Source organism: Ranitomeya variabilis, chromosome 1, assembly GCF_051348905.1.
Source record: "Ranitomeya variabilis isolate aRanVar5 chromosome 1, aRanVar5.hap1, whole genome shotgun sequence".
NCBI lineage: Eukaryota > Metazoa > Chordata > Amphibia > Anura > Dendrobatidae > Ranitomeya > Ranitomeya variabilis.
This window is the reverse complement of record NC_135232.1, coordinates 743,172,110-743,199,537: the sequence shown is the minus strand read 5'-3', so window position 1 is coordinate 743,199,537 and position 27,428 is coordinate 743,172,110. Positions and strand designations below refer to the sequence as shown.

Here is a 27,428-nt window from a genome sequence, read left to right as displayed (position 1 = left end):
CTGTTTTCCGGAGACAGGTTTAAGTTTAGGAATTTCGTGAATAATTGTAAATTGTATTTGTCCCTGAGACCCTGTTCATCTGGAGATTCTGCTCAGCAAGTAAAAATTGTTATTTCGTTCTTACGGGGCGACCCTCAGGATTGGGCTTTTTCGCTGGCGCCAGGAGATCCGGCATTGGCTGATCTTGATGCGTTTTTTCTGGCGCTCGGTTTACTTTATGAGGAACCCAATCTTGAGATTCAGGCAGAAAAGGCCTTGCTGGCTATGTCTCAGGGGCAGGACGAGGCTGAAGTGTATTGCCAAAAATTTCGGAAATGGTCCGTGCTGACACATTGGAACGAGTGTGCACTGGCCGCTAATTTTAGAAATGGCCTTTCTGAAGCCATTAAGAATGTTATGGTGGGTTTTCCCATTCCCACAGGTCTGAATGATACTATGGCACTGGCTATTCAAATTGACCGGCGGTTGCGGGAGCGCAAAACCGCAAATTCCCTCATGGTGTTGTCTGAACAGACACCTAATTCGGTGCAATGTGATAGAAAAACCGCAAATTCCCTCATGGTGTTGTCTGAACAGACACCTGATTTAATGCAATGTGATAGAATCCTGACTAGAAATGAGCGGAAAATTCATAGACGCCGGAATGGCTTGTGTTACTACTGTGGTGATTCTACACATGTTATCTCAGCATGCTCTAAACGTATAGCTAAGGTTGTTAGTCCTGTCACCGTTGGTAATTTGCAACCTAAATTTATTCTGTCTGTAACTTTGATTTGCTCACTGTCATCTTATCCTGTCATGGCGTTTGTAGATTCAGGTGCTGCCCTGAGTCTCATGGATCTCTCATTTGCTAAGCGCTGTGGTTTTGCTCTTGAACCATTGGAAAATCCTATTCCTCTTAGGGGTATTGATGCTACACCATTGGCAGCAAATAAACCGCAGTATTGGACACAGGTTACCATGTGCATGACTCCTGAACACCGCGAGGTGATACGTTTCCTGGTTTTACATAAAATGCATGATTTGGTTGTTTTAGGGCTGCCATGGTTACAGACCCATAATCCAGTCCTGGACTGGAAGGCTATGTCAGTCTCAAGTTGGGGCTGTCGTGGTATTCATGGGGATTCCCTGCCTGTGTCTATTGCTTCTTCTACGCCTTCGGAAGTTCCGGAGTATTTGTCTGATTATCAGGATGTCTTCAGTGAGTCTGAGTCCAGTGCACTGCCTCCTCATAGGGACTGTGACTGTGCTATAGATTTGATCCCAGGCAGTAAGTTTCCTAAGGGAAGACTGTTTAATCTGTCGGTACCTGAACATACCGCTATGCGTTCATATATCAAGGAGTCTCTGGAGAAAGGACATATTCGTCCGTCTTCTTCCCCTCTTGGTGCGGGATTCTTTTTTGTGGCAAAAAAGGACGGATCTTTGAGACCTTGTATTGATTATCGGCTTTTAAATAAGATCACTGTCAAATTTCAGTATCCTTTACCGCTGTTGTCTGACTTGTTTGCCCGGATTAAGGGTGCCAAGTGGTTCACCAAGATAGACCTTCGTGGTGCGTACAACCTTGTGCGCATTAAGCAAGGTGATGAATGGAAAACCGCATTCAATACGCCCGAAGGTCATTTTGAGTACTTGGTGATGCCTTTTGGGCTCTCCAATGCGCCTTCAGTTTTTCAGTCCTTTATGCATGACATTTTCCGGAAGTATCTGGATAAATTTTTGATTGTTTATCTGGATGATATTTTGGTTTTTTCTGATAATTGGGATTCGCATGTGGAGCAGGTCAGGTTGGTCTTTAAAATTTTGCGTGAAAATTCTTTGTTTGTCAAGGGCTCAAAGTGTCTCTTTGGTGTACAGAAGGTTCCCTTTTTGGGGTTCATTTTTTCCCCTTCTGCTGTGGAGATGGACCCAGTCAAGGTCCGAGCTATTCTTGATTGGACTCAGCCCTCGTCAGTTAAGAGTCTTCAGAAGTTCTTGGGCTTCGCTAACTTCTACCGTCGTTTTATTGCTAATTTTTCTAGCATTGTGAAACCTTTGACGGATATGACCAAGAAGGGCTCCGATGTAGCTAACTGGGCTCCTGCTGCCGTGGAGGCTTTCCAGGAGTTGAAACGCCGGTTTACTTCGGCGCCTGTTTTGTGCCAGCCTGACGTCTCACTTCCCTTTCAGGTTGAGGTGGATGCTTCGGAGATTGGGGCAGGGGCCGTTTTGTCGCAGAGAGGCCCTGGTTGCTCTGTTATGAAACCTTGTGCCTTTTTCTCTAGGAAGTTTTCGCCTGCCGAGCGAAATTATGATGTGGGCAATCGGGAGTTGTTGGCCATGAAATGGGCATTTGAGGAGTGGCGTCATTGGCTCGAGGGTGCTAAGCATCGTGTGGTGGTCTTGACTGATCACAAAAATCTGATGTATCTCGAGTCTGCTAAACGCCTTAATCCGAGACAGGCCCGCTGGTCATTGTTTTTCTCCCGCTTTGATTTTGTTGTCTCGTATTTACCAGGTTCAAAGAATGTGAAGGCCGATGCTCTTTCTAGGAGCTTTGTGCCTGATGCTCCTGGAGTCGCTGATCCTGTTGGTATTCTTAAAGATGGAGTTATCTTGTCAGCTATTTCTCCGGATCTGCGACGTGTGTTGCAGAGATTTCAGGCTGATAGGCCTGAGTCTTGTCCACCTGACAGACTGTTTGTCCCGGATAAGTGGACCAGCAGAGTCATTTCCGAGGTTCATTCCTCGGTGTTGGCAGGTCACCCGGGAATTTTTGGCACCAGAGATCTGGTGGCCAGGTCCTTTTGGTGGCCTTCCTTGTCAAGGGATGTGCGGTCATTTGTGCAGTCCTGTGGGACTTGTGCTCGAGCTAAGCCTTGCTGTTCTCGTGCCAGCGGTTTGCTCTTGCCCTTGCCTGTCCCGAAGAGACCTTGGACACATATCTCCATGGATTTCATTTCTGATCTTCCGCTATCTCAGGGCATGTCCGTTATCTGGGTGATGTGATCGCTTCTCCAAGATGGTCCATTTGGTTCCTTTGCCTAAGCTGCCTTCCTCTTCCGATCTGGTTCCTGTGTTTTTCCAGAACGTGGTTCGTTTGCACGGCATCCCTGAGAATATTGTGTCAGACAGAGGATCCCAGTTAGTTTCCAGGTTCTGGCGATCCTTTTGTAGTAGGATGGGCATTGATTTGTCGTTTTCGTCGGCTTTCCATCCTCAGACTAATGGACAGACGGAGCGAACCAATCAGACTTTGGAGGCTTATTTGAGGTGTTTTGTCTCTGCTGATCAGGACGATTGGGTGACATTCTTGCCGTTGGCTGAGTTTGCCCTTAATAATCGGGCTAGTTCCGCCACCTTGGTTTCGCCTTTTTTCTGCAACTCTGGTTTCCATCCTCGCTTTTCTTCGGGTCATGTGGAGCCTTCTGACTGTCCTGGGGTGGATTCTGTGGTGGATAGGCTGCAGCAGATCTGGAATCATGTGGTGGACAACTTGAAGTTGTCACAGGAGAAGGCTCAGCGCTTTGCCAACCGCCGCCGCGGTGTGGGTCCCCGACTACGCGTTGGGGATTTGGTATGGCTTTCTTCCCGCTTTGTTCCTATGAAGGTCTCCTCTCCCAAATTTAAACTCGTTTTATTGGGCCTTACAAGATATTGGAAATCCTTAATCCTGTATCTTTTCGTCTGGATCTTCCTGTGTCGTTTGCTATTCACAATGTATTTCATAGGTCCTTGTTGCGGCGGTACATTGTGCCTGTAGTTCCTTCTGCTGAGCCTCCTGCTCCGGTGTTGGTTGAGGGCGAGTTGGAGTACGTGGTGGAGAAGATCTTGGATTCTCGCCTCTCCAGGCGGAGGCTTCAGTACCTGGTCAAGTGGAAGGGCTATGGTCAGGAGGATAATTCCTGGGTGGTCGCCTCTGATGTTCATGCGGCCGATTTAGTTCGTGCCTTTCATGCCGCTCATCCTGATCGCCCTGGTGGTCGTGGTGAGGGTTCGGTGACCCCTCACTAAGGGGGGGGTACTGTTGTGAATTTGCTTTTTGCTCCCTCTAGTGGTTACTAGTTTTTTGACTCTGGTTTTTCTGTCATTCCTTTTATCCGCACCTGGGTCGTTAGTTAGGGGTGTTGCTATATTAGCTCCCTGGACCTTCAGTTCAATGCCTGGCAATGTAGTTATCAGAGCTAGTCTGCTGTGCTCTTGTCTACTGATCCTGGTTCCAGTTATATCAGCTAAGTCTGCCTTTTGCTTTTTGCTATTTGTTTTGGTTTTGTATTTTTGTCCAGCTTGTTCCAAATCTATATCCTGACCTTTGCTGGAAGCTCTAGGGGGCTGGTGTTCTCCCCCCGGACCGTTAGACGGTTCGGGGGTTCTTGAATTTCCAGTGTGGATTTTGATAGGGTTTTTGTTGACCATATAAGTTACCTTTCTTTAATTCTGCTATCAGTAAGCGGGCCTCTCTGTGCTAAACCTGATTCATTTCTGTGTTTGTCATTTCCTCTTACCTCACCGTCATTATTTGTGGGGGGCTTCTATCCAGCTTTGGGGTTCCCTTCTCTGGAGGCAAGAAAGGTCTTTGTTTTCCTCTACTAGGGGTAGCTAGATTCTCCGGCTGGCGCGTGTCATCTAGAATCAACGTAGGAATGATCCCCGGCTACTTCTAGTGTTGGCGTTAGGAGTAGATATATGGTCAACCCAGTTACCACTGCCCTATGAGCTGGATTTTTGTATTCTGCAGACTTCCACGTTCCTCTGAGACCCTCGCCATTGGGGTCATAACACCTGGTCCAGCCACACCCCCACCACAGATATAATGTACACAGAAAGTGGCCAATCAGTGGTGTGGGTGTGCTTGGCATTCTGAGCTCTGCAGCAGAGAAAACTGTGATTCTATCAAAATGACAGCAAGCAGCCCAGTAAGTGATACATCGCTGGAATTAGAGTTTCTGCCCCTACTTTATGCTGCACACAGTTTGCATAGGAAAAAACAGTTGAAACATTTCCTTTAAATTTTAAAAAATCCAATTTTTCCTAGACGTTTTACCTCTTGTTTTACAGTCTCCGCAACGTGAGTCGCGTTCTGATTACATCCACTTTCATTATGTCCTGATGTAGCATTGCAGTCCTGAGACCTTTAACCCAGCCTTAAAGGGAATCTTTCAGAAGGTTTTTCCCACGGAGTTAGATGGAAGCCTGATGTAGGGGCTGAGACCCTGATTCCACTGTTAAGTCACTTGCTGGGCTGATGGGTGCAGTTTTGATAGAATCCCTGTTTTTTTTGTTTGTTTTTTGCTGTAGATGTAGCAGAGCTCAGAAGGTGTATAATCCCGCCCACACCACTGTATGGCTGCTTCCTGTGCACACTGTCCATTGTTAGCAAGCAGCCAATCGGTGTTGGGCATGGGGGTTACATAGGTTAACTGGACTACCTGGCATAGGACACCTAGTCCTGCATTGATAATCTCCTTCTGATAAAACATTGATTGTATTGAACGTACAGCCATCCGCTGAGCAAGAGGCGTCTCTGGAGTTGGCCTCTTGTCAAATATCCTGGTAATTAGAATATCAACATCCCTTTCAGTTTAGTTATGACAAAGTTTGGCAATTTTTGGTTTATTTTGACCTAAATTTAATTTAATTCTGCAGTTTAATTATTTGATTAAGTGTATCGGTCATTTTATTTGGGAAATTATTTAGAATTTTTTTTTCTTTCCTTTCTCGTAGCCAAATATCCAGAAATCAAGTCTCTTATGGGACCGGATCATCATCTAAAATGGGTGGTATTAGCAATGGTGGCCTCTCAGCTCCTGGTCTGTCTTCTAGTCAGAGACTTGTCCTGGAAGTGGGTTTTCTTCTGGGCATATGCATTTGGCGGGTGCGTGAATCACTCGTTGACGTTGGCCATCCACGACATCTCCCACAACGTGGCCTTTGGTAACCGGCAGGCAAAGTGGAACCGGTGGTTTGCAGTTGTTGCCAACTTGCCAATTGGCATGCCGTACTCCGCGTCCTTTAAAAAATATCATATCGATCACCACCGCTATCTGGGAGGAGACCACCTGGATGTGGATATACCCACGGACTTGGAAGGATGGTTCTTCTGCACCCCGGTCCGGAAGCTCTTGTGGCTGGTCCTACAGCCGCTCTTCTACGTCCTACGGCCGCTGTATGTGAACCCCAAGCCCGTCAGCAGGATGGAGGTCTGCAACGCCCTGGTCCAGTTCTCCGCTGATTTCTTACTGTACGAAGCGTTGGGCCTGAAGCCTGTGGTCTACCTGCTGGCCGGCTCCGTCTTCTGCCTGGGCTTTCACCCCATCTCCGGACACTTTATTGCAGAACATTACATGTTTATGAAGGGACACGAGACTTATTCCTACTACGGGTGTCTGAATTTAATCACCTTTAACGTCGGCTACCACACGGAGCACCACGACTTTCCTAGCATTCCTGGAAGCCGGCTGCCCCTGGTAGGTGCTCGAAATTTACACCTGTGGCCTCCAACTCCAAAACTGAAGCCCTGAGTGATCCACTAAAGTGAAGGATCTGGAGTTAGTCCCATATGCGTAAGAGAAAAGTTATCCAAACCAGCCGACCTCCTGATGTGTATAGGGATGTGCCCACTCTACCTGTGAGTCAGACATGTTGGATTTTAGTATGCCCAGGCCTCACTTATCGCTTCCCCTTCCCTTATGTATATGGAGTTGTGCTAATTCTTCCTACAGAGAGATGATGAGGGTAAAAGGAATGGGCATGTTGCATTGTAATAGGCCTGATACTCTGTTCTCATTGTTGATGATGCCTAGCACCAGCTTTTTCTATCCTTAGCCAACTGCTTTGTGCATATGGTTGACAGTTTTGACCAGTAAAGAAGGGTCGGACATTGTTACATTCAACATGATCCTTTGTTCTTGCTTAGTGTTTAGTCGTTAATTATTACTTTTCTATCAAGAACATATTCATCCTTAGGCTGCTTTCACACTAGCGTCGGCACGGGGCTGTCGCTATGCGTCGGCCCGACGTGCCGACGCGCGTTGTGAAAATAATGCCCGACGTGGGCAGCGGAAGCAGTCTTATGACGCTTCCGCTGCCCCATTGCAAAGTCTGGGGAGGAGGGGGCGGAGTTTCGTCCGCTCATGCGCCGTCGAAAATGGCGGACACGACGCGCAAAAAAAGTTACATGTAATGTTTTTTTGTGCCGACGGTCCGCCAAAACACGACGCAACCGTCGCACGACGGTTGCGACGTGTGGCGATACGTCGCAATGCGTCGGTAATGTAAGTCTATGGGGAAAAAACGCATCCTGCGGGCAACTTTGCAGGATGCGTTTTTTCTCCTAAACGACGCATTGCAACGTACAGCCAAAAACGCTATTGTGAAAGTAGCCTCAGCCGAAGGGAGTGTGCATGGGAGGCTGCTTCCCAGCTAAATAAGTGCATGGGTGGCCCCCTGGCTTCCTTGGCACTCACAAATTGCACAATTTGCTCTTTAAATCTTGCCATAGACCGATCATGGCCATCATTACACACATGCATGCTTGGTACGGCCTCAGTAGGGGGAGATTATTATTATTTATTATTATTCTACATTTATATAGATTTATATAGCACCATTTATTCCATGGCGCTTTACATGTGAAAAGGGCAGATATAGACAAGTACAATAATCATGAGCAATACAAGGCACACACAGGTACAGAGGGAGAGAGGACCCTGCCCACGAGGGCTCACAGTCTGCAGGGGATGGGTGAGGATACACTAGGAGAGGGTAGAGCTGGTCATGCGGCAGTTCAGAAAGTTGAGGATCACTGCAGGCTGTAGGCTTGTCGGAAGAGGTGGGTCTTCAGGTTCTCTTTGAAGGTTTCTATGGTAGGTGAGAGTCTGATGTGTTGGGGTAGAGAGTTCCAGAGTATGGGGGAAGCACGGGAGAAGTCTTGGATGCGGTTGTGGGAAGAAGAGATGAGAGTGGAGTAGAGAAGGAGGTCTTGGGAAGATCGGAGGTTGCGTGTGGGTAAGTACCGGGAGACCATGTCACAGATGTATGGAGGAGACAGGGTGTGGATGGCTTTGTATGTCATGGTTAGGGTTTTGAACTGGAGCCTCTGGACAATAGGAAGCCAGTGAAGGGCTTGGCATAGGGAGAGGCTGGGGAATAGCAGGGAGACAGGTAGATTAGTCAGGCAGCAGAGTGTAGGATGGATTGGAGTGGTGCCAGAGTGCTAGAGGGGAGGCCAGAGAGCAGGAGGTTGCAGTAATGGAGGCAGGAGATAAGGGCATGCGTTTTTGTGGTTTCATGGTCAAGGGATGCACGGATCCGGTTACCAGAAAACACTGCTGGCAGCTTATCTGTCTTGCTGACCGAAGATTGGGTATGTTGATATTCAGTATGTCCGCTCCAATAGTTAGGGCACCCCCACACGCATCAGATGATGGCCCAGTCAGTAGAAATTATTTGATTCTTTTGATGTTGACCTTTCAACTGCTTGTGTTCTCATTAGGGAGAGGGGAGTAGGCCACTGCCAGACATCTTAGGGAGTGAATTATCTCCTGCAGGTAGAGGATTGGGCATGTTGAAATCCCCAACATGTCCTACCCAGCAGACCTTGGACATTAGGTGGTCGGTGGTCACCCTGAAATCAGCAGGCTCATCAGACATGCATCTACATGTATGGCCACCCAATATCACCCAGTCATACAGATCTCCGTGGTATATACTGTCCAGCATTCCCCCTTATTTCTGCAGTGTGCTGTACAAGGGCTGAACTCTGTCTGTGTCCCGCAGGTTCGGCAGATCGCTCCCGAGTATTATGACAGTCTCCCTCAGCACCAGTCTTGGGTCCGGGTTCTCTGGGATTTCATCTTCCATGAAGAAATTGGACCTTATTCAAGGATAAAAAGAGAATGCGAGCTCGCCAACGCCAGCTAGCGCTCCTCTCCGATCACTGGCAGAACGTTTTATGTGCAGCCTTTCCGGCTGATGGGTGACACTGTGCAGACGCTGCGTGCAATGATGAATATCTGCGGTTTTCTCCTGATCCGTGCCTTAGGTCAGGAGACGCCGTGGACCCTACATAGAGATCCCTTATTAACATCTTACTAGGACCTGAGGTCGTACTTGTATTCCCGGCCTTTCAGTGTATTTTTTTTTTGTTAGTGGGATCTTCTGCATTTTTGGGCACCAAAGTTGGCATCTAATTATTAGAAAAGCTTGTGCCTTTTACAAAAAGAAAATACCCCTTTAGCACATTGGAGGTGCATGTCCTCATGCACCACCACCAATGCCAAAGAGTTAAGCCATGGCCATGTATTCATGTGTTATTACACCAACTCTCCGAAACGTTGCATTAATTTGTTAGTTGAGTGTTTTGTAAAGGTTTCTGCATATGTCGTCTTAGATCTCGATTTGCTTTTCTGGTGAGGCTCTACTTGTGGTGTTGGCTGTATTGCTTTGTCTCGACATGCTGCTTGTGCACCTGCAAGTTCAGAGCTCCGCTCAGTGGGAATTCCCACCTGGTTCTTCTCTTCCCAAGATATGATTGCTTTTTGGGGGGCAATTTTTTCACAAATTTTGCAGAAGTTTTGCTTTCACAGCATTATTATTATTTCCCTGAATTATAGCTGCAGAGTTAGTTAACTCAAGAGTCCGTCAGTGAGCTCCTTCTGACAGTTTAACCTTTATCTGTCCTTTTCCAGGCTACTGTTTGCTTTTTTATGACCACGTCAATGTTCAGTTCAACTTTAATGTGGTCTGTGGTCATAAATCAGCACAAAGCAGTTCAGAAAAAGACAAGGCTATGTCACCACAAAGATTTATTCTTCTTTCTAGAGGTCAAAAACAGGTTTTTCAAGTGAAATCTGCTTAAGTGAATGCTGCTTTGTTTTGTTTTGTTTTTGTTGTTTTTTTTTAATTTTGAAGTTTTTTTGTTTTCCTGGGGAATTTTGTTAATGTTTTTCTTCAACTTTCTGTTATCCTTTTTTTTCCATATTTTGAGTCAATTTTTGGTCCTTTTTGTAAATCCATTAAAGAACTGAATAAAACATCAGCATTTTTCTTTTATGTGGTCGTCTTTTCAGCCTTTCCATTGACATGCTTTCATAGCTTCTTGGTTTCCCTGCTCAAAGAGCGGAGGGTCTTAATAAAAGGTCCGTAATATGTCTGTAGGTCCAGGGTACTTGTGTTTCTGCTTTTATTTTCAAGACCTCCTTAACACAGCTTACAGACCTGCAAGTTCAGAGGTCAGTGGGCATTCCCTGCGAAGTCACTCGTTATTCTCTTAAGATATGGACACCTTCAGGGGCATTTCTTTTCACATAAATGCACGTATTTGGACTAAAATTACGATTCCGCCATTTGTCTTTTAATGAATTTGTTAGTATGGTGCAATGCCTCACTCGGCCAGAAGGGGGTTTGATTAACTGACCAGTTCCTGTAAGGATCAGTCCCTTTAAGAGCTTGTCTAAAATGGGCAAACTCCTTTAGAATGCCCCTAAACAGAGGGCTGCCACCTTACCAGATTCCCTCGCCTCCAAAAAAAATCAGCGAAATTCATCAGTCTGGACAATAAACAATTTATTACCAATATGAATACAGCTACTGGTGCACTGATGTACCATCGTAATATTGTGATGAGGTGGAAGGTTTTTTTTTTTTCTTTTTGTCACCATACGATTTTTTTGTTTGTGTGTCTGGTTCCTTCGTGATATTTGCAATAAAATCGGTTGGCAAGAAAGGGTCCTAACACTGCAGACTACCGGATAAATTACTCTGAGGTCATCCTAAGAAAGCAAATAGCTCACATTTCTCTTATTTAATTTTTTTCCGTAACTACTACTAAATGAAAAATACGTTTAAATAAGCAAATATATCATACAAAAAAGAAAACAAAAAAAAAGGCTGACGAATCTCGGTGTGCAAAGTCAGATGAAGTCTAAAAATAAAATCCCCAAATGTCAAATGTTTGAATAAATTTTTTTTTTCTTTCATGGTAAGACTTAAAGCAAAATCCAAGGCTGCAAGCTTCAAAGTGTGTCTGCTACGGGGATAGGAACAGGTGCAGGTGCAGTCCCCTTAATTCAGTGACCATCTGAACACGCAAATCATCAGCCCTGCTTGGACTCCACTGTACATTCCCGGACCGGACTGCTCCTTCCATGATTATGTGGTACTGATTCTGCTCAGCTCCTGCCTGATGGCTGAAAGAGAGGAGAAAAGCAGGCTGATTAGTGATCTGTGTCCTCCCTGCTGGTCTTTACTCCAGCAATGCAATATTCATGTCACTCCAGGCTCTGTTAACACTAAGAGGAGATGGCTTTAAGCATTTTTTTGTGATGTTTTTTGGTAGTTTTTTAAAAAAATTGGGTGTAGCCTAAAACGTCAAAAAAATAAATAAATAAAAAAATATAAAAAAATAAAACAAATAAAATAGCAAATTAGTGAAAATCTAGGCCACCCATGTATAATAATAATAATAATTATCATCATCATTTATTTATGTAGCACCAACATATTCCGCAGCGCTTTACAGTTTAACAGTTTCAAACACAACAGTCATAAGTAACAACGTTAACAATACAATCATTAAAGCACAATAACATGACCCTGCTTGTGAGAGCTTACAATCTACAATGAGGTGGGGGAGATACAAAGTGCAGGTATTTACAATGATGTATTTACAATGAAGGTCCAGCCATCTTCAGAGGGTGGGGGGTAGATGGAGATAGTGAATGGGCTACACACACACACAAATATAAAATAACTGATTAGTGAATGTGATATGCCACTCTGAACAAATATGTTTTGAAGGCGCGCTCAACACTATGCAAATTGTGAATGGTCCTAATATCTTGTGGTAGAGCATTCCAGAGGATTGGCGCAGCCCGGGAGAAGTCTTGGAGTCGGGAGTGGGAGGTACGGATTAGTGCAGAGGTTAGGCGAAAGTCATTTGCAGAGCGAAGAGGTCGGTTAGGCCGATAGACCGAAATGAGGGAGGAGATGTAAGAGGGTGCTGCACTGTGCAGAGCTTTGTGGGTGAGAACAAGTACTTTGAATTGTAGCCTATAATGAATGGGCAGCCAGGGTAATGACTGGCAAAGCTGCATCTGAATACCGATTAGCCAGGTAGATGACCCTGGCTGCTGCATTAAGGATGGACTGGAGAGGGGAAAGTCGAGTGAGGGGGAGGCCAATTAATAAAGCGTTACAGCAATCCAGGCGGGAGTGGATCAGGGCGACAGTGAGGGTTTTTGTTGTTTCCATGGTGAGAAAAGGGTGGATTCTAGAGATGTTCTTTAGGTGTAAGCGGCAAGAGCGGGCAAGAGATTGTATATGGGATGTGAAGGAGAGATCGGAGTCAAACATAATATCCAGACAGCCGCCTGCTGCCGGGGTGTTATTATTGTGCCACCCACGGAGAGGGAAATGTCAGGCTTAGGGAGGATAGTAGAAAGTGGGAGCAGAAGAAGTTCAGTTTTGGAGAGGTTGAGTTTCAGAAAGAGAGCGGACATGATGTTGGAGACTGCGAACAGTCAGTGGTGTTCTGTAGTACAGCGGGAGTAAGGTCAGGGGATGACGTATATAGTTGTGTGTCATCGGCATTAAGATGGTACTGAAAGCCAAATCTGCTGATGGTCTGTCCAATTGGGGCCGTGTAGAGTGAGAAGAGAAGGGGGGGCCAAGGCCTGAGCCCTGAGGTACCCCGACAATGAGAGAAAGAGGGGACGAAGTGGAGCCAACGAACGACACTGAAGGAGCGGTCAGAAAGATAGGAAAAGAACCAGGAGAGAGTGGTGTCCTTAATGCCTAGTGACTGAAGCTTAGACAGTAGGAGATGGTGGTCAACAGTGTCGAAAGGTCGAGAAGAATGAGCAGAGAGTGGTCACCGTTACACTTTTCTGTCAGAAGGTCATTGGTCACTTTGATTAGTGCATTTTCTGTCAAATGTAGGGGGCGGAAGCCGGACTGTGAAGGGTCTAAGAGTGAGTGGAGAGGTAACTGGTAAGGCGGGAGTAGACCAGGCACTCCAAGAGTTTAGAGATGAAGGGGAGATTGGAGACTGGTCTGTAGTTGTTTGTGCAGGATGGATCGAGAGAGGGTTTCTTTAGTAATGGAGTAATGATAGTGTTTGAAGGAGGAGGGGAAAATGCAAGAGGAGAGGGAGAGATTAAAGATTGTAGTTAGGTGAGTTGTGACAACTGGAGGAGGTGTGAGGGAATGGGGTCAGTAGTGCATGTAGTCGGACAAGAAGAAGAGAGGAGCCTGGAGACTTCTTCTGTGATGGGATCAAATGTGGAGAGTGAGCCAGGGGAAATGCAGGGAGGGATGGGAGTCACTGCACTTGCTGGCTGGGAGTGGATTTCCTGACGGATATTATCTATTTTCTCTATAAAGTGGGAGGCCAGGTCATCAGCACAAATGTCTGTGATAGGGACTTGTGCTGTTGGCCTGAGGAGGGAGTCAAAGGTTTCAAAAAGTTTCTTGGGGTTGTTGGATAGTGAGAAGATCAGGGTGGTGAAGTAGGTCTGTTTGGCGAGGTGAAGGGCAGAAATATAGGTTCTTAACATAAATTTGAAGTGGATAAAGTCTTCTGGTGTGGGAGTTTTCTTCCATAAGAGTTCAGCACTTCTAGAGCATCGCTGGAGAAGCCGAGTTTGCGATGTGAGCCAGGGCTGTTTTACTCTGTGTTTGGAGGTTTCTGAGGGTGAGAAGAACTACTTGGTCAAGGGGACTTGTAAGAGTGTCATTGTAGTGATGTACAGCCAGATCAGGACAGGAAAAAGAGGAGATTGGGGACAGTGATGAGGATAAGGAGTCTGAAAGTGTTTGAGAAATCTACACGCCATTAACTCTCAATGTGTGGTAGGTAGGAGTGTGCTGGAGTGGGTGAGGAATTGTGAGTGTGAAGGAGAGAATGTTGTGGTCAGAGAGGGGAAGCGGTGAGTTATCTAGGTAGGAGATTGAGCAGAGCCGGGAGAAGACCAAGTCAAGGGTGTTACCGTCTTTGTGTTTGTCAGAGGTTGAGAGCTGTGAGAGGCCGAAAGAAGTGGTTAGTGATAGAAGCTGGGATGCAGATGTGGAAGTGGGGCTGTTTATGGGGATGTTGAAGTCTCCCAGGATAAGGGTTGGGAGTTCTGAGGGCAAGAAGTGTGGCAGCCAGACAGAGAAATGGTCCAGGAAGTGGGTGGGTGAGCCTGGGGGCCGGTATATGACCGCTACTCTGAGGAAGAGAGAACGAAAGAGCCTGATGGTGTGGACCTCAAAAGTAGGGAATGAGAGTGATGGAACTGGGGGGGATGACCTGGAAGGTGCATTGTGGGGACAGGAGTATGCCGACTCCACCACCATATCTGTTTGTGGGTCTCGGGGAATGGGAGAATTGTAGGCCACCATGGGAAATGGCAGCAGGGGAGACGGTGTCAGAATCCTGAATCCAGGTTTCAGTGAGGGCCAACAGATTCAGAGAGTTGTTCAGAAAGTAATTGTGCAGAAAAGGAAGCTTGTTACATACAGACCGTGGATTCCAAAGGGATATTACCTTGTAGGTGACAGCTGGTGATGAGCGAACATGCTTGGATAAGATGTTATCATGCTCAGGTGCTGAGTGTCTGCGGCTTGCTCGGATACTATGTGTGAGTCCCTGCGGCTGCATGTCTCATGGCTGTTTGACAGACAATGTACTGTGTCTAACAGCCGCGAGACATGCAGCCGCAGACACTCAAACATCGAGCAAGCCACAGACACTTTGCACCTGAGCATAACACCTTATCCCAGCACATTCGTTCATCACTATTAAGGATCAGATTTGTTTAGCCGATCACTATCTAATGGGAAGACTTGATATGAAAATTCGTAATAATTGGGGGGCCCTGAAGGAGATTTTATATTGAGACCCAAATTCTTCAAGGAACCAAAAGTTCATATACAAACATCATATTTTTATGTTCCATCTTGATAGCATAATAATAAATTGCCGACTGCCAGGTCCTGAAAATTATGACTGAGCAGCATCTGATAGACCCCACTGATTCATGTAAGGAACCCGAAGGGCCTCTATACAAGTCAATAAATAAGTATATAAAAGTGGCAAAACCTTTGCGTTCATCATTTCACTGGAGAAAATTAGTGTTGCACTTGGAACAGTTGTAGGACAATTTCCTTTAGGGTATGTGCACACGCTGTGGATCCGCAGCGTTTCTGCAGCTGTGGATCCGCAGCGGTTTCCCATGCATTTACAGCACCATGTAAAGCTATGGGAAATGAAATCCGCAGTGCACATGCTGCGGAAAAAAACACGCGGAAACGCAGCAGTTTATTTTCCGCAGCATGTCAATTCTTTGTGCGGATTCCGCTGCGGGTTTACACCGGCTCCAATAGAAATCTGCAGGTGAAAACCCACAGAGGAAACCGCAATAAAAACCGCGATAAATCCACAGTAAAAACCGCAGCAGTTTTGCACTGCGGATTTATCAAATCTGCTGCAGAAAATTCCGCAATGGAATCCGCAGCGTGTGCACAAGCCCTAATAATGCTAAAACATTTGGTTGCTGTTTACTGCAGGCTGTAAGTGAAGTCAGTTTGACTGCTGGTGACATCTAGTGGTCAACATGAATATTGCAGGGTTTCAAACAATGCTGTGATAAGAGAAATAGACTAGTAAGGATGAACTTACCATCGATAATCTCTTCTTTGACCTTATGTAACTCTCTAACAACTTCCTCTAGTATTTCCTTAAAAAAAACACAAACAAACATGTTAACAAATTACTTTAAAGGGCACCCTATAGAAGAAAAGTCATAAATATTTTCCTGGGGTAATCAATTTCCACTGAAAAATAAAAACCTATATAGAAATCTTTACATGTGATGTGATCTTTTATGATCTAAAATCCTGGAGTCACCCCCTTCAGTTTGGCACAATGGTACTTTAACTGTTGCGGGGTTCTTTAGACTAGATACCACTGTAACAAACCATAGCTGCAAAAAGTACTAGACCAGCACAGATTGTCAGCCTCTGCAGGAAATCAAGAATGTTTTAATTTGCTGAAAGCAAGCAGAGAGTGCAAATGGTGAGAAACTGAAGACATAAGGTGACAGAGGACGGCCACTGCTTGTACTCACTTGCTTCATTCGGTCAAAATCTAAGGCGTCCGTCGATACGTCATTGCTGCTATTTACAGGCTTCATCCTGTAAGAGTTAAAAATGATAATTATCAGATGTACTACACGTCTAATCAGTCTTCTATTCAGTACTTGTACCAGTGGTCTAGACAAAATATCAAGTACTCTGAGGGACAGGATTAGAAATTGCAGGGGTGCATTCCTCCAGAAACTGTGCCACCCCATGTTCATTGGTTGTCTTATATTACCGTTCAGCAACATGGAAGTGAATGCTGCTGAGTTGCAATACCAGATACAGCCTGTGGTCTGGCATGGTGCTATTCTTGAACAAGAACGGTCCTGTTTTTCAAATCCATGACACCCCACTTATAGCTCCACAATTCCCCAATGTTTTCTGGCAAGAATGGTGAATAGATCGCAGCAGAGGGAAGAAAAAAAAAAACATTCCCACAGGTCACAATGGATTGTATCCGATATTGGGATCCCCTATGACTTATTTCCACTGTGCAGACAGAGACGTAGAGGCTGGAGGTACATCATCTGGGAGCAATGGCCCTAAATAGAAGAGTATCTGCAATAGCGTCCCACGACCACATGGTACTGAGGAGCACCTGTGATGGTCGTCCACAACCACATGGTACAAAGGAGCACCTGTGATAGCGACTTCTGACCACATAGTACAGAGGAGCACTTGTGATAGCGGCCCACGACAACATGGTACAGAGGAGCACCTGTGATAGCGGCCCACGACAACATGGTACAGAGGAGCACCTGTGATAGCGGCCCACGACAACATGGTACAGAGGAGCACCTGTGATAGCGGCCCACGACAACATGGTACAGAGGAGCACCTGTGATAGCGGCCCCCAACCACATGGTACAGAGGAGCACCTGTGATAGCAGCCCACAACCACATGGTACAGAGGAGCACCTGTGATAGTGGCCCCCAACCACATGGTACAGAGGAGCACCTGTGATAGCGGCCCACAACCACATAGTACAGAGGAGCACCTGTGATAGCGGCCCATGACAACATGGTACAGAGGAGCACCTGTGATAGCGGCCCACAACCACATGGTACAGAGGAGCACCTGTGATAGTGGCCCACAACCACATGGTACAGAGGAGCACCTGCAATGGTTTCCCACAACCACATGGTACGGAGGAGCACCTGTGATAGCGGCCCACAACCACATGGTACAGAGGAGCACCTGTGATAGTGGCCCCCAACCACATGGTACAGAGGAGCACCTGTGATAGCGGCCCACAACCACATAGTACAGAGGAGCACCTGTGATAGTGGCCCACAACCACATGGTACAGAGGAGCACCTGCAATGGCTTCCAATGACCACATGGTACAGAGGAGCACCCGCGATAGCGGACCATGAACACATGGTACAGAGGAGCACCCGCGATAGCGGCACATGACCACATGGTACAGAGGAGCACCTGTGATAGTGGCCCATGACAACATGGTACACAGAGAAGCACCCGGATAGTGGCCCATGATCACATGGTACAGAGAAGCTCCTGAGATAGCGGCCCATGATCACATGGTACAGAGAAGCTCCTGAGATAGCGGCCCATTACACATGGTACAGAGGAGCACCTGTGATAGCGGCCCACGACCACATGGTACACAGAGAAGCACCCGGATAGTGGCCCATGATCACATGGTACAGAGAAGCTCCTGAGATAGCGGCCCATGATCACATGGTACAGAGAAGCTCCTGAGATAGCGGCCCATTACACATGGTACAGAGGAGAAGCTGTGATAGTGTCCCACGACCACATGGTACAGAGGAGCACCTGTGATAGCTGCCCATGACCACATGGTACCCGCGATAACGGTCCATGACCATGTAGGGAGGAGAGCTAAGTTAATGGTCTCTCCTGTGTGTCTGGGCCAGAACCATCGGGGCTGTCACCAGTGTTGCAGGGGGAAGAGATTACTGACTGGAGCAGTACAGGGCACTTGACTGATGGGTGCGGATCCGACTTAAATAGCAGTTTGAGCGGGAAGACAGGACACTTGGCGGGGACCAAGCTTGTGAGTAGTAAGACGGTTAACTCCCTCTTCACGGGCCCACGCCCGCTAGCTGTGCCTATATCCTCAGCTAGCCAGACTGCTAATGCATCCTCCCCTCAGCCCACAGAGACTTCCTCACCGGGTAGTGACCAGGATAGAGTACGGACCTTCGCTCCGCTCACAACTGTGGAGACACCTCTAAGTCCCATCCTTGAGGTGCCTGCTGACGACCGGCCTGTGGCTGTGTCCGCTGGACTCTGTGCTCCTACTGCGGCCTTGCTCACTGAACTCTCTGATTTTTCTTCTGTGCCGCCTACCATCGCCTCACCATGCGCACGGATCAGGAGATCGCGTGCCAAAGAACCCAGAGGATAAGTACATGTGGGGGTTGCCTGGTTGCTAGGGAACCCCCACATGTACTTATGCTGGCTAATGTAAATCATTCAGCTGCGGCGCTAAAAACTAAAACTCTGAGCACTAAAAAATACTCGGAGGACACCCGAGCATGCTCGGGAAATCTCGAGTACTGAGTATATTCACTCATCACTATTAAGAATGTGTCACTAAACGGTAAAATACATGTACACAGTGACTATACGAGAAGAATAGTGAGTGCAGCTCTGGAGTATAATACAGGATGTAACTCAGGATCAGTAATGTAATATATGTACACTGTGACTGCACCAGCAGAATAGTGAGTGCAGCTCTGGAGTATAATACAGGAGGTAACTCAGGATCAGTAATGTATGTACACAGTGACTGCACCAGCAGAATAGTGAGTGCAGCTCTGGAGTATAATACAGGATGTATCTCAGGATCAGTAATGTAATGTATGTACACAGTGATTGCACCAGAAGAATAGTGAGTGCAGCTCTGGAGTATAATACAGGATGTAACTCAGGATCAGTAATGTAATGTATGTACACAGTGACTGCGCCAGGAGAATAGTGAGTGCAGCTCTGGAGCATAATACAGGATGTAACTCAGGATCTGTAATATAATGTGTGTACACAGTGACTGCACCAGCAGAATAGTGAGTGCAGCTCTGGGGTATAATACAGGATGTAACTCAGGATCAGTAATGTAATGTATGTACACAGTGACTGCACCAGCAGAATACTGAGTGCATCTCTGGAGTATAATACAAGATGTAACTCAGGATCAGTAATGTAATGTATGTACACAGTGACTGCACCAGCAGAATAGTGAGTGCAGCTCTGGGGTATAATACAGGATGTAACTCAGGATCAGTAATGTAATGTATGTACACAGTGACTGCACCAGCAGAATAGTGAGTGCAGCTCTGGAGTATAATACATGATGTAGCTCGGGATCAGTAATGTAATGTATGCACACAGTGACTGCACCAGCAAAATAGTGAGGGCAGCTCTGGAGTATAATACAGGAGGTAACTCAGGATCAGTAGTGTAATGTATGTAAACAGTGACTGTATGAGCACAGTAGTGCATGCATCTCCTGAGTATAATACATGATGTAACTCTGGATTAGTGCAGGATCAGTAATGTATGTACACAGTGACTGCACCAGCAGAATAGTGAGTGCAGCTCTGGAGTATAGTACAGGATCGGTAATGTACTGTATATACACAGTGACTTTTCTGCAGATTATTTCTTTTGATATTTTGATGTTGGGGGTTTGGTTTACACTATCCAATACACTACGCATAAGACAAAAAATGCGATGATGCTACAACACAGACAACTACACTGACATATGTAGCACAGACAGGTGAAGGTGAGAGTCGGCACAGCACAAGATGATGGTGACATAGCTGTAGTTGGGGTTGGTATCTAGAGGTTGGCTGACATTGATGGGGCTCTTAGCTTCGAGGCTCTTCACCACTAGTGGAGTTCTATGACAATGGCATGAGGGCACAGCAATAGCGAGCACTACAGGATACAGTCCGAGTTCTGAGACTCCGGCTGGGGTGAGCACTCACCTGGACAGTAATGAGGGCACAGGCTTTTCCACTGAATTACTTCTTTCCCATGGTTTTTTACCCAAGTCTGTAATAAGATACCAGTATTAGATAACTGAGACAGGCAATGTTAGAATATCTGTCCATTTAGTGGAGGCTTTAAAGTGGATCTCCTCCAATTACCTCCTTATCATTTATAGGTACAAGAATCTGTGTAAGGCTGGAGTCACACCATCATATGGTATCCGATGCGATATTCTAATGACCCTATTATATTCTCATTCTACTGTCCTCCAAACCTCTCATACAGAGAGAATCAGAGCACAGCTACAGAGGAGGCGGAGAAATTAATTTCTCAGTCCCCTCTGCTGTCGGCGTATATCGCACTGTACTTGGGTGATATGCAAGTGCTGTGCGTTGTCACTCACACCCATAGATTTATGTGGGTGCGAGTGAGCCAAGAGAAAATAATCGCAGATCTGAGCTGCTCCATAGAGTAACACTGGGCCAAGTGCTATGCGATGTTTTATCACATAGCACTCTGCGGTGTTGTACGGTAGGATGACTTCGGCCTAAGGTAATCTAGAGATGGGCGAACCCGAACAGTCAAGTTTGACATCCGCACCGAACACCTACTTTTCGGGCACGAACACCGAACATGGACTAAACCAGGACACCACTTCTGATCGGTGGTGAAAATATCCCCACCGATCAAAGAGCAGCGGTTCCCACGCTGTAAGCGCTCAGCTGTGATTGGAGGTATAAAGTTTACCTCCGGTCACTGGGGTCAGCGGATGGGACTACAGCTCCCATCATCCGTTACCTGCTGTTGCTAATAACAGCGAGAGCAGGAGCGGCCGATTGGTGTATTCATTAGCCGGCTCCTGCACTGTAAATAAATAATTAAAATTATAAACCAGTGTGGGTTCGCTGTATTTTTGATAACCAGCCAGGCAAAACTCACAGCTGAGGTCTGCAACCCTCAGCTGTCAGCTTCAACAAGGCTGGTTATCAAGAATAGAGGGATCCCCATGCTGTTTTTTTAAATTGTTTAAATAAATAATCTTTTAAAAAAACGGCATCGGGTCCCCCCATTTTTGACAACCAGCCTTGCTAAAGCAGACAGCTGGGGGCTGGTATTCTCAGGCTGGGAAGGGGACATGGATATTGCCTCCCAGCCTAAAAATAGCAGCCCGCAGCTGCCCAGAAAAGGCAAAACTATTAGATGTGCCAATTCTGGTGCTTTGCCCGCCTCTTCCCAATTGCCCTGTAGCGGTGGCAAGTGGGGTTAATATTTATGGGGTTGATGTCACCTTTATATTGTCTGGTAACATCAAGCCCACGGCTTAGTAATGGAGAGGCGTCTCAGATGTCTATCATTACTAATCCTATAGTTGTATGGTAAAATTAAGACACAGCAAGAATAAAGTCCTTTATTAGAAATAAGACTAAACACAGTTTTACTACTTTATTTAAAAATGACAAACACAGGTATACTCAACTAACGCCTATTCCACCGAAGCCCTCATTCTCCTATAATAAAACAAAAATATTAAACAACAATATCCCTCACCTGTCCGTCAGTCTGTCCCACGTCGTAATCCATGTCTGGGGGATAAACAGTTTTCAATCTGAAGGGTTCCAGGATGCGACCATCCAGGCTGAGAACCACTGGTGACTGAGCTGCTGCGAGTGCAGCGTCAGTGGCCGGCGGTGACATCTTTGAGGTTAGCTCCGGTCACTGAGGTTGCTTTCCCTGCGAGGATGAACTGCCGTGACCTCGGGGAGATCTCCGCTAGCAACGTGAGAAAAATTCACCGAAGTCACGGCAGTTCTGAGCGGCATGGAACGCAGCCTCAGTGACAGGAGGTAACCTCGATGATGTCACTGCTGGTCACTGAAGCTGCGCTCGCAGCGTTTCAGTCACCAGTGGTTCTCAGCCTGAACAGTCACATCTTGCACCGTCCAGGTTGAAAACTATTTATCCAGACATGGATTACGGCGTGGGACAGAACGAAGGATAGGTGAGGGATATTGTTGTTTTTTATTTTTGTTTTATTACAGGAGAACGAGTACTTCAGTGGAATAGGCGTTAGGTGAGTATAACTGTGTTTATTTCTAAATAAAAAAGTAAAACTGTGTTTACTCTTATTTCTAATAAAGGACTTTATTCTTGCTGTGTCTTTATTTACTATATATTACTATAGGATTAGTAATGGATAGGTGTCTCAGACACCTCTCCATTAGTAATCTGTGGGCTTGATGTCACCTGACAATACAAAGATGACATCAACCCCACAAATATTAACCCCACTTGCCACCGCTACAGGGAAAGTGGAAAGAGCTGGGTAATGCACCAGAATTGGCGCATTTAATAAATGTGCCTTCTCTGGGTGGCTGCGGGCTGCTTTTTTCAGGCTGGGGTGGGGGCCAATATCCATAGCCCCTTACCAGCTTGAGAATACCAGGCCCCAGCTGTCTGCTTCTCCAAGGCTGGTTGTCAAAAATGGGGGGCCCATGCCCAGAGTGGGGACCCCTCTATTCTTGATAACAAGCCTTGTTAAAGCTGACAGCTGAGGGTTGCAGCCCCCAGCTGTGAGTTTTGCCTGGCTGGTTATAGAAAATACAGGGGAACCCATGCCGGTTTATTTTTTTAATTATTTTACAACGCAGGAGCAGGCTAACTAATACACCCATCAGTCGCTCTTGCTTTTGCTGTTATTAGGGGCAGCAGATGTCGGATGATGGGAGCTGTAGTCCCATCCGCTGACACCAGTGACCGGAGGTAAACTTTATACCTCCAATCACAGCTGAGCACTCACGCTGTCTTTTGACAGCGTGGGAACCGTGGCTCTCTGACTGGCGGGGATGATTTCACTGCTGATCAGAAGTGGTGTGCACATGACAGCGTGGCAAACACTGAATGTTCAGCCCCCCCCCCATTCAAATGAAAGGGGTTTGGGTACTGTTCTGGTACTCAAACTTTTTGTAACTATTCGGTCAGACCCGAACATCCAGGTGTCCGTCCATCTCTAGTAATAACTGAATGTTTTTGTAGCAGTCAGAGATTTGTTTTTCTAACATTGCTCCAACCACCCCTAGAGGGAGTTCACTGCATACAGTTTTATAACTGAGATCACTATATGAGCAGAATGCAATTAGGTCCCTCTAGTATTAGCTGCAGAAAGATAATACTAGAATTTAACCCCTTTACCCCCAAAGCTGTTTGCACTTTCATAACCAGGCCAAATTTTACAATTCTGACCAGTATCAGTTTTATGTGGTAATAACTCTGGAATGCTTCAACAGATCCCATTGATTCTGTGAGTTTTTAGTGACATATTGTACTTCATGATAGTTTTTTCTAGTAAGTTCTTCGATATGACTTGCGTTTGTGAGAAAAAAAAAACTTGCAAAAACTTTTACATTTTTTTGCCCTACATCAGAACGTTTTGTCACAAAACATAGTTAATAACATTTCCCACATGTCTACTTTACAGTAGCAATTTTTTTAAAACAATATTTTTTTATAGGAATTTATAAGGGTTAAAAGTTGACCAACGATTTTTTTCGTTACTAAACCATTTTTTTTTATGGACAATCTCACATTTGAAGTGACTTTGAAGGGCCTATATGACAAACAATACCCCAAAGTGACACCATTCTAAAAACTGCACCCCTTAAGGTGCTCAACACCTCATTCAATAAGCCTGTTAACCCTTCCGATGCTTCACAGGAATTTTTAGAATGTGGAAGGAAAAAATTAACACTTACATTTTTGTTTACAAAAATTTTACTTTAGACCCAATTTTTTTTTTTTTTTTTCACAAGGGTAACATGACCAAATGGACTCCAAAATGTGTTGTGTAATTTCTCCTGAGCATGCCAATACCCCATATGTGAGGGAAAAATACTGTTTAGGCGCATGGCAGGGCTCTGAAGGGAAACAGTTGAAATTCCCCCACAAGTGACACCATTTTGAAAATTAGACCGCTCAGGGAACTTATATGTATGGTGAGCACCTTGAACCCCCAGGTGCTTCTCAGAAGTTTATAACATTGAACCATGAAAATAAAAAAAAATCATGTTTTTCCCACAAAAAATGTTTTTTAGCATGATACAATTTGTTGCCCAATTTCTCCTGAGTTCAGCGATACTCTATAGGTGGATGAAAGCTACTTTTGCGCACAGTGCAAAGCTCAGAAGGGAAGAGGCGCCATATTGGAGTTCAGATTTTCCTGGACTGGTTTGAGTGTGCCATGTTATGCTGGCAGAGCCTTTGAGGTGCCAGAACAGCAGAACCCCCCACAAAACACCATTTTACAAACTATACCTCTCAATTGTTTCATCTAGGGGTGCAGTGATCATATTTACACAGAAGTTTATACCATTGAGCAGTGAAGAAAATAATTACATTTTTACCAGCAAAACTCTGTTTTGGCCCAAGATTTTACAATTTTAAACTGGGAAATGGGTAAAAATGGATCTACAATTGGTCCCACAATTTTGTCTGAACGTGGAAATACCCTATATGTGGCTGTAAAGGAATGCTTAGCCATACGGCAAGACTCAGGAGGGACGGAGCACTATTTGCCTCCTGGAGAGCAGATTTTGCTAGAATAGTTTGCGTACTTCATATACACAGCCCCTAAGTGCTAGAAGACCAGAATCCCCTCCCTCAAGTGACCCCATTTTGAAAATTATATACCTATGGAAATTTATCTACAGGTGTAGTGACGATTTTGACTCCATGTGTGTTTTCCAGAAACAAGCAGCTGTGGATGTTACTGAGTGACAATTGCAAACTGCCGTAGTGACCAGTTCATTGTAGTGACCAGTATGTTGTAATGACCATTGCATTTTGGCCAGCTCATGCTTCTGGAGACACGCACCCGTAAATTAGGCGGCTGTCATTGCTACAGAAATTCCAAATATATGTACGCTAAATTTGTTTTAGGCACACTAGGGCTCAGAAGGGAGGGGGGCATTTGGATTGGGGAGTGCAGAATATACAGAATTTATTTTGGGGAAGGGGTGAGGCGAGCAGCCATTTCACTTTTCCAGAGCCTTTGTGCTACCAGTAACATGGAAGCCCCCTATATTTCCAATGACTGATGATGGACTTGAGTGGGGACTTTTTTTGTGGATTGTGTTGATGCTTTTATTGGCAACATTTTACACAACATTTTGGATCACATTTATCCTGCGCTCTACAATGAGCTCTCCCTTTGGGGTTTCCATCTAAATCTCTGAGTGACGTGATTCAGATGAAACCCCCAAAGGATCCAATCGCTATAATGAGGCAGCAGAGTTACCTCAGTTTAGCAGTGTCCTTTTTTTCAGAAGTACACAAAACTGTGGCAGACTGCGCTTTTATACATGCCTAAAAAGACTGACACCGCTGGATCATAGGCCGGACAGCGTCCACAGTGTCTCTATCTACATTATTATAGGGAATGTTCCGCCAGTGGTTCCGTCTGAATCTCGCATTTCAGAGATTTACATGGAAACCACCCCAGTGTAAGCACTCAGCGCAGAGTGCAGGATAAATGTGCACTGAGTCTTACTGTGATCTTTGGGAGAAGAATGAACAAATCAACAGCAGGTAAAGAATTGGTTTTATATAAACTACAGAAAATGCACCTCCGCACTGCTGTAAAAGGCTGACCCCAAAAAACGCCAAACACCAAACCACAACCTTTTTGTGCTATACTGTGGCCAAAAGAATCCTCTATTTTACCAATGGGGTGCTGCGTCCAGAAAAACAAATGCAATGTCCATGGAAACAAAAAAAGAAAATATGGAGCACACGTACCCAGGTAAATCAGTCACCACTTTATTAGGACATCATACAAAACACAGCAGGGAGGGATGTGAACAAATACGGACAACGGCCGTTTCGTGCGTCAAGGCACTTCAACGGGTCCTGGGGCTGAGTGATCACCGGGAGGATTTTATAGCCCAATGCAGGCCACATACTCCTCCCCTCACCCAGCGTCACGGTGGGTGCAACCACCGCACATCAGAACATGAAATCTAGTGAAAATAAAACCACATATAAGATTAAAAACATTCTCTATGAGATAAGCCTAAGACAACATCAAACATAATTTACAATTAGCAACTTACAGGAAGACCGACATATCAATTTTCTCGTTTAAACCAAGGGGCCCTAACGCGCCTGCACGGAGTATCCACCTAGCTTCCCTGCGCAGAAGGAGTTGGTGCAGATCCCCACCTCCCTCCGGTAAGGAGACTTTTTCTAATCCCGCAAAGCGGAGCGTCTGGACGTTGCCAGCATGGTGAGTTTTGACATGTTCAATTAATCTGGGAACACCCTTGCCCGTCCTCACGGACCCGAAGTGCTCCCTGACTCTTACGAATAAAGGCCGGATTGTTACGATGATAGGTGGGAGTCCATACTGGAATACATATCTAAGTTGTCAATGAGTGAGCCTGGGAGACTGTCGCAATTTTATGTGATAAATAGGGCCTACAGGACACCTGACATGCTGTTTAAAGCCGGGCTGAGAGACGATTCTGGGTGCCCCAGGTGTTCCCAGTCTCAGGCTGGTATACTGCACATGTTGTGGCTGTGTCCCAGATTGTTCGCATACTGGGTTGTAGTGCTGAACCGGATAGGGGTGATTTATGGGTGTACGATTCCTAGGGATCCGGTGGTGTGTGTACTTGGGTACATGGAGGAAATCCTGACCGACGAAACTGCCAAAATGGCAATTGCTAGATTATTATTCATTGCAAGAAAGGTGATCACAAGGTATTGGATTAGGGAGGAACCTCCTACTAGACGGGAGTTTATCGCACAAGTGAATCTTATTGTCCAGCTCGAGAGAAGCATATATAATAAGAGGAATAGGATGGGATTTTTTCAAAAGCTGTGGCAGCCATGGCTGGATGGGAATAACTGAACGGCGGTGGTAAAATGATGCTAATAATAAATATGTATGTGCTGCTTAATATTTTCTTTCCAAGAGAATTGTATGATTGGAGTTGGTCGTTAAGGGGGGAGGGAGGGAAGCGAGGGGGTTTGTTTCTTGTAAAAATCAAAATATTGATGTATATTGTTATCTGAATGGATATTGTTGTATATCTTTTGTATAATAAAAAATATTTGGTTTAAAAGGCCGGATTGTTTTGCCAATGTAAAAAAATCCACACGGGCAAAAGATGACATATACAGTATACAGGGTTCTGCAAGATATAAAATCTCGTACCGTGTGCTGTATTTGACCAACTCTGACCTTATTGCCCGTGAGATGATACACACAGAAGTTACACCGTCCACATTTAAAATTACCTTTAGGGATATTGTCGGTCAACCAATTTTCTCGATCGGAAACAAACCG

The 27,428-nt window shown here is 45.6% G+C and overlaps 2 protein-coding genes across 12 annotated transcripts in view; one reads left to right on the top strand and one right to left on the bottom strand.

Moving 5' to 3' along the window:
- Positions 1-10,030, top strand: part of DEGS2 (delta 4-desaturase, sphingolipid 2) — a 29,934-nt gene extending 19,904 nt beyond the window's left edge. For both annotated transcript variants that reach the window (XM_077269627.1, XM_077269618.1), the window contains exons 2-3: positions 5,707-6,449; positions 8,761-10,030. In XM_077269627.1, the coding sequence (XP_077125742.1) occupies positions 5,733-6,449; positions 8,761-8,904 (861 nt within the window). In that variant the 5' untranslated portion in view covers positions 5,707-5,732 and the 3' untranslated portion in view covers positions 8,905-10,030. The remainder of the gene's footprint in view (positions 1-5,706; positions 6,450-8,760) is intronic.
- A 501-nt stretch (positions 10,031-10,531) lies between these two features.
- EVL (Enah/Vasp-like) overlaps positions 10,532-27,428 on the bottom strand; it is a 164,263-nt gene continuing 147,366 nt past the window's right edge. For all 10 annotated transcript variants that reach the window (XM_077269451.1, XM_077269492.1, XM_077269476.1 and 7 more), the window contains 4 exons: positions 20,083-20,149; positions 16,092-16,158; positions 15,644-15,701; positions 10,532-11,171 (listed from right to left, as the gene is read on the bottom strand). In XM_077269451.1, the coding sequence (XP_077125566.1) occupies positions 11,134-11,171; positions 15,644-15,701; positions 16,092-16,158; positions 20,083-20,149 (230 nt within the window). In that variant the 3' untranslated portion in view covers positions 10,532-11,133. The remainder of the gene's footprint in view (positions 11,172-15,643; positions 15,702-16,091; positions 16,159-20,082; positions 20,150-27,428) is intronic.